The sequence below is a fragment of the Salmo trutta genome, chromosome 9 (assembly GCF_901001165.1).
Source record: "Salmo trutta chromosome 9, fSalTru1.1, whole genome shotgun sequence".
In the NCBI taxonomy this organism is placed as follows: domain Eukaryota; kingdom Metazoa; phylum Chordata; class Actinopteri; order Salmoniformes; family Salmonidae; genus Salmo; species Salmo trutta.
The window spans coordinates 41,574,619-41,586,015 of NC_042965.1; the positions used below are offsets into that span (position 1 = coordinate 41,574,619).

At 43.2% G+C, this 11,397-nt stretch overlaps 1 protein-coding gene across 1 annotated transcript; it reads left to right on the plus strand.

Annotated features, from left to right (window-relative positions):
• Positions 1 to 357: 357 nt before the first annotated feature.
• On the plus strand, positions 358 to 2,328 carry LOC115199647 (uncharacterized). Its single transcript, XM_029761962.1, has 2 exons — positions 358 to 926; positions 1,624 to 2,328. Exons 1-2 carry the CDS (start codon positions 462 to 464, stop codon positions 2,134 to 2,136), a joined length of 978 nt encoding a protein of 325 aa, XP_029617822.1. The 5' UTR covers positions 358 to 461; the 3' UTR covers positions 2,137 to 2,328.
• The last annotated feature ends 9,069 nt before the right edge of the window (positions 2,329 to 11,397 follow it).

Genomic DNA, 11,397 nt, shown 5'->3' on the forward strand with positions numbered 1-11,397 from the left:
CTCAGTGTTTCAATATTAAACTACAAGTGTTAAAATAAGAGTGGACCTATATAAACACAGGATGAGTGTTAAAATTAACACACCTGGTGTTAAATTAACACTTTCAAATTTGCTGTATGGAGACCAGATTTTGAACATGTTTATGCTGCTCATTTTGATGTCACTCTGAAATTAAAGGCCTAATTTTCTTATTGAACAAGTTGTTTGTCAGTAAAGTGCAAGGTGTACACTAACATTTGCATTGCTATCTGTACCATCTTGTCAGACAAAACCACAGACTGTAAAATAACAGGATGGAGCTGCAACTGAGGCGTGTTTAGAAGAGGTGTAACCAGACTAGTAGAGGTCTACCAGGAACTAACATCATCACTCTTTTCATCTGGGGAGAGGAAAGTAGACAGGACGGTAGTCAGGAGACGCTGTAGAAACTCTGATACTGATAGGTTAGAATAAGGTGAAACATGGAGCACTTCAAGCCAGCATTTAACAGTCTGATCTCACAAGTGAGAAAAACAGCCAGTTTTACCGTGACCTTCTTCGCTCTTTTTCTATACCAGGTTGTGTTGGATGAGCACTTAAAATGCTTATGTAAAGACGGTGTTAAACCAGAGGTTACCCGTAACCAGTGTTTCCTCTACATGTTCTTGCCAGTTCTGATATTGTTTTTGTTCATTCTCTGGATGGACGGAGATTTTCAACGAGTCTTGAGAATTCCATGCATATGCAGATGTAATTTGTTGAGAAGACTGGTGACAATCCTCATTAAGGCGGCTGCTATAGGGATGCTGTGGGTTGTGTCTGTGTTTATTGATGGGGACTGGTACGTGTGCTATCAAAGAGCAATGCTTCCCTGCAGGAACAACACCACACCCTCCGAAGAGGAACTAGAAAAGCAACTCGAAGCTCGTTTCAAAACAGAGTCCATGGTGAGTACCTTTCATTCTTTACTTGTTATTTATAAAAATTCCCCAGAGTATTGAGGGGGGCAGACCAGAGTATTGAGGGGGGGGGGGGGTGGATACTAGAGTACTGAGGAGGGGTGGAGACCAGAGTATTGAGGGGGGGGGGGGGGGGGGGGGAGACCAATGGTGTGTTGAATTTGCTTGAACGTTTGCTACATTGCGGAACGGATTGTACTGAACACGTTTACATTCTTGATCAGATCAGTCCAGACTTTAAGGAATGTTTGCTCCCTTTTGGTGGGTGTGGCGAGGAGTTGCTTGAAGCAATGAGAGATGTATTTAAAGGGCAGCAGCCATGCTGACAGCGTTCCTCTAGACACAACCCAACCCTCCAAGATTTTCAACTGCACGTTCAGTACAATGCTGTTTCCCGTCAATTGAACGTTTCAGAACATAAAAAACATATTGGACGCCGCCCAGAGTGTTGAGGGGGTGAAGACCAAAGTATTGAGGGGGGCGGGGGGTGGAGATCAGAGTATTGAGGCAGGGTGGAGACTAGAGTATTGAGGGGGGGCAGAGTTTTGAGGGGGGGACCAGAGTATTTGGGGGGGATTAGAGTATTGGAGTGGGGGGGTCAAGAGTACTTGGGAGGGTGGACAGAAGAGTATTGTTTGGTCTAAATATTAGATTATCTTTAACATGAAAACACATTTTGTTTCAGGTTATTGGCTTGGGACTGGTTTTGGGTCTGCTTCTTGCGACTTCTATTCTGACTGCAATACCTTGGATGGATATCTGTTATGTTATACGCAGAAAATGTACAAGGTACGAGAACATTAACGTGATGGATAGTACAATCAAAACTTATCACATGGCTCTTTATGAGGAGAATATTAAGGAAGAGATAAACATTCTTATTGAAAAAGACTTAAAGAGAACAGCTAAGGAGCGTGTAGTTCTTAAAATCAGAGAACTACTACCTCCCTCTTCGACTGCAGCCCCTCCAACCACCACCACAACACAGGGAGGAGGCGGGGCAAGCAGCAGCAATACACGTCCTGAGGTGGAAGATAGTAGCAGCAGCACCACCACCAATCCTGAGGTGGAAGATAGAGTGATCACCCTTGACAACCTTGATTTTGACAAGATATCTGATCTATATTCTGATATAATCTGCTCGCTGTTCACTGAACCGCCCGGTGCTGCAGCCTCTCCAGGCCTCGCAACCCCCTGACTGCCCAGAAGAAGAAGACGGGCCAAGCAACAGCAGAATCGTTTAGCGAACAACAATGGAAACCAGAAAAGAACAAACAAATTAAAAGGAACAATAACCAAAGAAGTGGCCAGATGCCACAACTTGAGGAAGGCCCTCAACCATAACTGTGGTGTAATACTGGTAAATGTTATAATACACTGCTCAAAAAAATAAAGGAAACACTTAAACAACACAATGTAATTCCAAGTCAATCACACTTCTGTGAAATCAAACTGTCCACTTAGGAAACAACACTGATTGACAATAAATTTCACATGCTGTTGTGCAAATGGAATAGACAACAGGTGGAAATTATAGGCAATTAGCAAGACACCCCCAATTAAGGAGTGGTTCTGCAGGTGGTAACCACAGACCACTTCTCAGTTCCTATGCTTCCTGGCTGATGTTTTGGTCACTTTTGAATGCTGGCGGTGCTTTCACTCTAGTGGTAGCATGAGACGGAGTCTACAACCCACACAAGTGGCTCAGGTAGTGCAGCTCATCCAGGATGGCACATCAATGCGAGCTGTGGCAAGAAGGTTTGCTGTGTCTGTCAGCGTAGTGTCCAGAGCATGGAAGCGCTACCAGGAGTCAGGCCAGTACATCAGGAGATATGGAGGAGGCCGTAGGAGGGCAACAACCCAGCAGCAGGACCGCTACCTCCGCCTTTGTGCAAGGAGGAGCAGGAGAAGCACTGCCAGAGCCCTGCAAAATGACCTCCAGCAGGCCACAAATGTGCATGTGTCTGCTCAAACGGTCAGAAACAGACTAGGTTTGAGGGCCTGACGTCCACAGGTGGGGATTGTGCTTACAGCCCAACACCGTGCAGGACGGTTGGCATTTGCCAGAGAACACCAAGATTGGCAAATTCGTCACTGGCGCCTTGTGCTCTTCACAGATGTGTTCAGTGTGAACCTGCTTTCGTGACAGACGAGGTGGAGAACGTTCTGCTGCCTGCAACATCCTCCAGCATGACCGGTTTGGAGGTGGGTCAGTCATGGTGTGGGGTGGCATTTTTTTGGGGGGCCGCACAGCCCTCCATGTGCTCGCCAGAGGTAGCCTGACTGCCATTAGGTACCGAGATGAGATCCTCAGACCCCTTGTGAGACCATATGCTGGTGCGGTTGGCCCTGGGTTCCTCCTAATGCAAGACAATGCTAGACCTCATGTGGCTGGAGTGTGTCAGCAGTTCCTGCAAGAGGAAGGCATTGATGCTATGGACTGGCCCGCCCGTTCCCCAGACCTGAATCCAATTGAGCACATCTGGGACATCGTGTGTCGCTCCATCCACCAACGCCACGTTGCACCACAGACTGTCCAGGAGTTGGCTTTAGTCCAGGTCTGGGAGGAGATCCCTCAGGAGACCATCCGCCACCTCATCAGGAGCATGCCCAGGCATTGTAGGGAGGTCATACAGGCACGCGGAGGCCACACACACTACTCAGCCTCATTTTGACTTGTTTAAGGACATTCCATCAAAGTTGGATCAGCCTGTAGTGTGGTTTTCCACTTTAATTTTGAGTGTGGCTCCAAATCCAGACCTCCATGGGTTGATAAATTGGATTTCCATTGATTATTTTTGTGTGATTTTGTTGTCAGCACATTCAATTATGTAAAGAAAAAAGTATTTAAAAAAAGTATTTCTTTCATTCAGATCTAGGATGTGTTGTTTAAGTGTTCCCATTATTTTTTTGAGCAGTATATATTTTACATCAAATGTGTGAAACGTCACATATTTGGTTGTAATATGTATAATGATATAGACATTAATAGAATCATACAATATATGTGAACCGTATGTGAAAACTGTGGCTTTCAAGTGAAATAATCAAATCAGCCACACAAAAATAAATTATAGAGAGTAGCAACCCTGTGTCTAGAAGGCTATTCTGTCTCACAATAAACTGTGTTTCTGGTTAAGGTGGCAGCAATAGTTTGGTACAATACAACTAGTATGGGTTATATGAGGAGGAGTGAACAACTGTGGGTGATAAACCTCAACAACTACCCTGTATAAACATTCATAATGTCACAGGGTGGAAATGTGAGCCGGGTGGCAAACATGAGCCTGTTAGAAAACAGTGATTGTTGACAGAGCTTTATTTCTAGGCTATAACCAATGTAACCTTCATCAATGAATATGTGTTAACCAGTGAATTATTGTTTGTCCTTTTGTTCATATTTTGTTACTGTTGATTATATTCTGTCTTTATATCTACCTTTCACAAAAAATAAAAAAAACATATATAATAATATATAACAATCTTAAAACCTGTTACGGCTGGCGGTTCCGTTGGCGGAACGTTTCCTCAATATCTGGTGAAATTGCAGAGAACGAAATTCAATTTTTTAAAGAAATATTTAGCTTTTATACAAACACAAGTGCAATACACAAAATTAAAGCTTAACTTCTTGTTAATCTAGCCACCGTGTCAGATTTCAAAAAGGCTTTACGGCGAATGCAAACCATGCGATTATCTGAGGACAGCACCCCATCAAACAAACACATGACAATCATATTTCAACCCGCCAGGCGCGACACAAAACTCAGAAATAACGATATAATTCATGCCTTACCTTTGAAGAGCTTCTTCTGTTGGCACTCCAATATGTCCCATAAACATCACAAATGGTCCTTTTTCGATTAATTCCGTCGTTATATCTCCAAAATGTCAATTTATTTGGCGCGTTTGATTCAGAAAAAACACCAGTTTCAACTCGCCCAACATGACTACAAAATATCTAATAAGTTACCTGTAAACGCTGTCCAAACATTTCAAACAACTTTCCTAATCAAACTTTAGGTATTATAATCTCCTCCTGTCTTCAATGTACCACAGCTATGGTGTTCACTTTGCAATACTATACATGTTTTTGCTGTTCATTTTGAAGAGTCTCTAAAATCAAAATACTTGTATTTTTCCTGTACAGCCTTAAATGATCAATTAATTTTACATTTACATTTACGTCATTTAGCAGACCCTCTTATCCAGAGCAACTTACAAATTGGCGCATGCACCTTATGATATCCAGTGGAACAACCACTTTACAATAGTACATCTATATCTTTTTTGAGGAGGAGGGTTGGGGGGGTTAGAAGGATTACTTAATCCTATCCCAGGTGTTCCTTAAAGAGGTGGGGTTTCAGGTGTCTCCGGAAGGTGGTGATTGACTCCGCTGTCCTGGCGTCGTGAGGGAGCTTGTTCCACCATTGGGGTGCAAGAGCAGCGAACAGTTTTGACTGGGCTGAGGGGGAACTGTGCTTCCGCAGAGGTAGGGAGGCGAGCAGGCCAGAGGTGGATGAACGCAGTGCCCTACTTTGGGTGTAGGGACTGATCAGAGCCTGAAGGTACGGAGGTGCCGTTCCCCTCACAGCTCCGTAGGCAAGCACCATGGTCTTGTAGCAGATGCGAGCTTCAACTGGAAGCCAGTGGAGTGTGCGGAGGAGCGGGGTGACGTGAGAGAACTTGGGAAGGTTGAACACCAGACGGGCTGCGGCGTTCTGGATGAGTTGTAGGGGTTTAATGGCACAGGCAGGGAGCCCCGCCAAGAGCGAGTTGCAGTAATCCAAACGGGAGATGACAAGTGCCTGGATTAGGACCTGCGCCGCTTCCTGTGTGAGGCAGGGTCGTACTCTGCGAATGTTGTAGAGCATGATCCTACAGGATTGGGTCACCGCCTTGATGTTAGTGGAGAACGACAGGGTGTTGTCCAGGGTCACGCCAAAGCTCTTAGCACTCTGGGAGGAGGACACAATGGAGTTGTCAACCGTGATGGCGAGATCATGGAACGGGCAGTCCTTCCCCGGGAGGAAGAGCATCTCCGTCTTGCCGAGGTTCTGCTTGAGGTGGTGATCCGTCATCCACACTGATATGTCTGCCAGACATGCAGAGATGCGATTAACCACCTGGTTTTCAGAAGGGGGAAAGGAGAAGATTAATTGTGTGTCGTCTGCGTAGCAATGATAGTAGAGACCATGTGAGGATATGACAGAGCCAAGTGACTTGGTGTATAGCGAGAATAGGAGAGGGCCTAGAACTGAGCCCTGGGGGACACCAGTGGTGAGAGCACGTGGTGCGGAGAAGGATTCTCGCCACGCCACCTGGTAGGAGCGACCTGTCAGGTAGGACGCAATCAAAGAGTGAGCCACGCCGGAGATGCCCAACTCGGAGAGGGTGGAGAGGAGGATCTGATGGTTCACAGTGTCAAAGGCAGCAGATAGGTCTAGAAGGATGAGAGCAGAGGAGAGAGAGTTAGCTTTAGCAGTGCCGAGAGCCTACGTGACACAGAGAAGAGCAGTCTCAGTTGAATGACCAGTCTTGAAACCTGACTGATTTGGATCAAGAAGGTAATTCTGAGAGAGATAGCAAGAGAGCTGGCCAAGGACGGCACGCTCAAGAGTTTGAGAGGAAAGAAAGAAGGGATACTGGTCTGTAGTTGTTGACATCAGAGGGATCGAGTGTAGGTTTTTTGAGAAGGGGAGCAACTCTCGCTCTCTTGAAGACGGAAGGGACTGAGTAATGACTGAATACATTTGTATAGTAATGGATCAACACTGTCAGTCAACTAAAATCAACCAGCAATGATTGGGGTGATATTTGTATTGGTAAATTGGGTCCTACTCTTCATTTTATCATTGCCTAAAGGCCTAGCTAGGCGTTTTCAGTGGATCCACATGTAGAGAATGGTGTAACAATGGTGAGAATTCTGTGAAAATTCTGAATAGAAGATTCTGATTGGCTCTGATCAACCAGTTGGCTGTTTGTGACATCATCAACACTAAACAGTAGTTGTATCTGTCAGATCAGATCTACAGTCATTTCTCTCCACTTTCTACTTTTGGAGGATTGAATGATTCATAGCAGATCTTGCAGCGTGATAGGGTCAAATTAACCTCTCTCGAGTATGTGAGACGAAATCGTCCCACCTAGTCAACAGCCAGTGGAATCGAGTGGCGCGAAATACAAAAACCTTATATGCTATAACTTCAATTTCTCAAACATATGACTATTTTACACCATATTAAAGACAAGACTCTCGTTAATCTAACCACATTGTCCGATTTCAAAAAGACTTTACAGCGAAAGCAAAACATTAGATTATGTTAGGAGAGTACCCAGCCAGAAATAATCACATAGCCATTTTTTAAGCTAGCATATATCTCACAAAAACCAAAACCACAGCTAAATGCAGCACTAACCTTTGATGATCTTCATCAGATGACACTCCTAGGACATTATGTTATACAATACATGCATGTTTTGTTCAATCAAGTTCATATTTATATCAAAAACCAGCTTTTTACATTAGCATGTGACGTTCAGAACTAGCATAAACACCGAAATCTTCCGGTGAATTTACTAAATTACTCTTGATAAACGTTTACAAAATACATAACAATTATTTAAAGAATTATAGATGCAGAACTCCTTTATGCAATCGCGGTGTCAGATTTTAAAATAGCTTTTCGGCAAAAGCGCATTTTGGAATATTCTGAGTAGATAGCTCGGCCATCAAGGCTAGCTAAACAGACACTCGCCAACATCGAGGCTCAGTAAACTCAGAATTACTATAAGAAAAATTATATAAAAATTGGATTACCTTTGCTGTTCTTCGTCAGAATGCACTCCCAGGACTTCTACTTCAACCACAAATGTTGTTTTGGTTCAAAATAATCCATAGTTATTTTTTGTCATTTAGCAGACGCTCTTATCCAGAGCGACTTACAGTAGTGAATGCATACATTTCATACATTTTTATTTTTTTGTACTGTTCAAATATCCTCCGTTTTGTTCGTGCGTTCAGGTCCCTATCCGAAGGGTGACGAGCGGATGCATGTCGTGACAAAAAAATTCAAAACATTCCATTACCGTACTTAGAAGCATGTCAAACGCTGTTTTAAAATCTATTTTTATGCTATTTTTCTCGTAAAATAGTGATAATATTCCAACCGGGCGACGTAGTTTTCGTTCAAAGGCTGAAAGAAAAACATGGCCACTTCTCGGGGGCGCACATATCCTGTCTCTGAGCCACCAGCCTGACCACTCAAACAGCGCTCCTGTACCTAGCCCAGAGACAGCAGAGATCTCATTCCATTTTCTGGTGCCTTCAGAGAGCCTATGGGAGCCTTAGAAATTGTCACGTTACAGCAGAGATGCTGTATTTCCGACAGAGATGCCACAGAAGCACAAGAAATGGTCAGAGAGGGCACTTCCTGTATGGAATCTTCTCAGGTTTTGGCCTGCCATATGAGTTCTGTTATACTCACAGACACCATTCAAACAGTTTTATAAACTTTAGTGTTTTCTATCCAAATCTATGACCTATATGCATTTTCTCGTTTATGGAAAGAGTAGTGACCGGTTTAAATCGGGTACGTTTTTTATCCGGCCGTGAAAATACTGCCCCCTACCCTAGAGAGGTTTTAAGGTCACTATCAACAGACTTCCTGTAGACTGCCTGAACTGCTGTTAGTCTCCTCTAAAGGTTTCAGTGTACTGTCTGGTTGTAGAGAAGGAGAGAGGTAAGGAGACTAATTACTATTCACTACAACTGGTCACCAATGTTCTCTCTCATTTTCTGGGGGAATGAGCACATTTCAGGTCTGCTGAGGGCAAACTTTAAAATTGTACAAATTCTGTGAAACTTCTGCCGCGGGTGTTTATTGTGAACACAGACAGTACGCACTTTAAGTTACAGTTATAATGATGGCCAAGTAGGCTACTGTGGCTATTTGATCATAATGTAGGCCTTTCAGATTGGTCTACCGTCAAAAACAATGGTGAAAATGCATCTCATAACATTTTAACATGGAAATAGTTTCTCTATCATTCAGCCTACAGTAGCAGCCAATGTGTGGTGTTCAAAGTAGATCTACATTCAGTGAGACTTTTGGAAAAAAACATATGCAGTGCTTGACATTAACTTGTTTATCCACTAGTCCTTCAGACAAAGAGGTGACTGAAAATGTGTTGTTTGATGCAAGAAACAACTTTACAAAATAAAGGAGGAGTGTATGGTTGATGAAACGGTGGAGCTCGTGGTGTAATATTGTTGTAAGTATGTTGAAGAGAGGGAAAGATTGAAGTGTAGGGTCATTGAGGTTGGACAGGGTTGGGGGGGATTTGGGGGATGGGAGAGGGTCTATTAGAAGTTTGTAAGGCTATTTTTTATTTTCTCAGAAGTACTGAGTTAGGTAGGAGGATTAAGAAATGTTGTACACAGTGATTGACCATACACTCCAGCACAGTAGGTGACAGCATGCACCTTTAACGTTGGTTTGCGGACCGCCATTACATCATAGAAGAACAAGAAAGATGGCTAGAAATGCACCCGTTTTGTGCTGTTGTAGGAAGCAACCGCTCCCCCAGTGTTGAATTGAAATGAGCTGTCACTGGGATAATAACTCACTCACTAGGAAAGAATATGAACACGTGCACATTCGGCTACATAGGCAGCTCTCTCTTTGATCTCAAAACAAGCACATCAAGTCATTGGTCTGTAGAGTATGTGCTGAGTCATGCCTGTCAATGCAATACAATCCTACTCTGGTGCGTTCTGCTTGCATGGTTCTTTTTGTTTCTGTATGTTGCGTTGAAAGTGGCTAATATTGGCAATTCCCACAGTAAAGGGAAACGTTGATCGTGTTAACTAAAGGGGGAAAACCAGAAAGTTCAGTGAAGTTCAGTCTGCGCAGATGGAAATGTCTTCTGTGTGTCAGTCCCGGGGAAGCTGAGAGCCCACGCACACACATGCAGTGTAGAGGGAAAATTGCCACCTGTTCACTCACATGTTAGTAGAAGTCACATGGGATAGGGAGGGTCCGAAAACACATTACCAATAATGTCATCGGAGCTTAGAAGGGGCACAACTATCACTGGGGACTGGGGAACATGTCCCCCCCTCTCCCACACGTTCTGAAATTGCATTTTTGTCCCCCCCAATTATATAATTGTAATGTGATACGTAACAGGCAGGGGTGTGCTTCAGGACCAAGCGGACGCCTCCAAGCGGTCGGGTAGGCTGTTTGGAGTGTTTATCCGACTGATGTCCCCCCACTTCTAAAACCAAAGTTACGCCCCTTGATCTTAGAATGTGCCAATGTTTGTGAAAGATTCCCTTAATTTGTTCAGCAATTTAAATAGAGCATAGTAAGAACACAATGCCTCTTTTTGCGAGACTGTCCTTGAAAGAGATCATGTCTCGACTTTTTTTGGATGTTCTCAATGGCACTATTAATCTGACCATTTCGTACCCCCTCTCCTTGAATTTTCTTTGCATCTCAGTCATCTCTGCAGTTTTTTTGTCAAGACTTTCGTGTTTTTTAATGTAATATGTAATTTTTGGACTGTTTGTGTGTTTATAGTTTTGTTTAATGTTGTGTTAGTGTATGCAAGTTGTTTTGTCTGAAACGTTGGAAGCAGGTGACAACTATCAGCCCTCAACAAACTGTTATGATCTGTAGGTTTCCTGTAAAGATCAGTGTATAGAACATTATCCTCACACAAAATCAGAAGATCAGGGAAACTGATTTGACGTGTGTCAGATTGCATAGTAAATCTCAGGTGCTCAGAACAAGAGTTAAGAAAAGCATGGAATGCCTGGAGCTGTTTAACATCACCCCTCCATAGAACTAAAATATCATCAATGTACCGTTTCCAAATTATAATGTTAGGCAAGAAAACATTTTTGAGAGGATTGAGAATTGACTGTTTCTCCATGTAAACATCAATGATATAGGGAGCGTTACTGCATCAATGATAGAGGTAGAACAAAAATATAATAACTGTGATAAAATCTGCAGATTATATTGACAGAAATGTGATTTTGGGGAAAGAAAGTAATTATTTTGACCAAATTAGTTTTTGTGATGGCACCAACTGCTTTGTAGTTCTATTCACCAAATGTATATCAGGTTTATAACCAGTCTGTGTTGAGATATTTGATGTAAGCTAACAAGGCTAAAGTTTTAAAATGGAAGGTAGATAATGGTTGCAATGGTCAGGGTTAGTTGTAACAACTTGTGAGGAAATGTTACAACTAACCCTGAGTAAAACTGAATGCTTTTGGTACATGTTTTCTTTTACGTTCAGCATGCCTAGATCTCTCTACACTTTTAAAGAGCGTCAAATGATGTAGCAGAGCAGGGGAAGTCAATCAGATCGGTTGCAAAGTTGTATGTGTAACATCTGCTCCCGCTCTTCCGTCCCCCAGGCGCTTGAGGGCGCCAGATTACCCTGC

What these genes read in the sequence shown, in the direction of transcription:
- LOC115199647 (XM_029761962.1), top strand. Translation starts at nt 462, where the DNA reads ATGGAGCACTTCAAGCCAGCATTTAACAGTCTGATCTCACAAGTGAGA. An exon ending in GTTTCAAAACAGAGTCCATG is followed by an intron (nt 927 to 1,623) that starts GTGAGTACCTTT and finishes ATTTTGTTTCAG; the next exon opens with GTTATTGGCTTGGGACTGGT.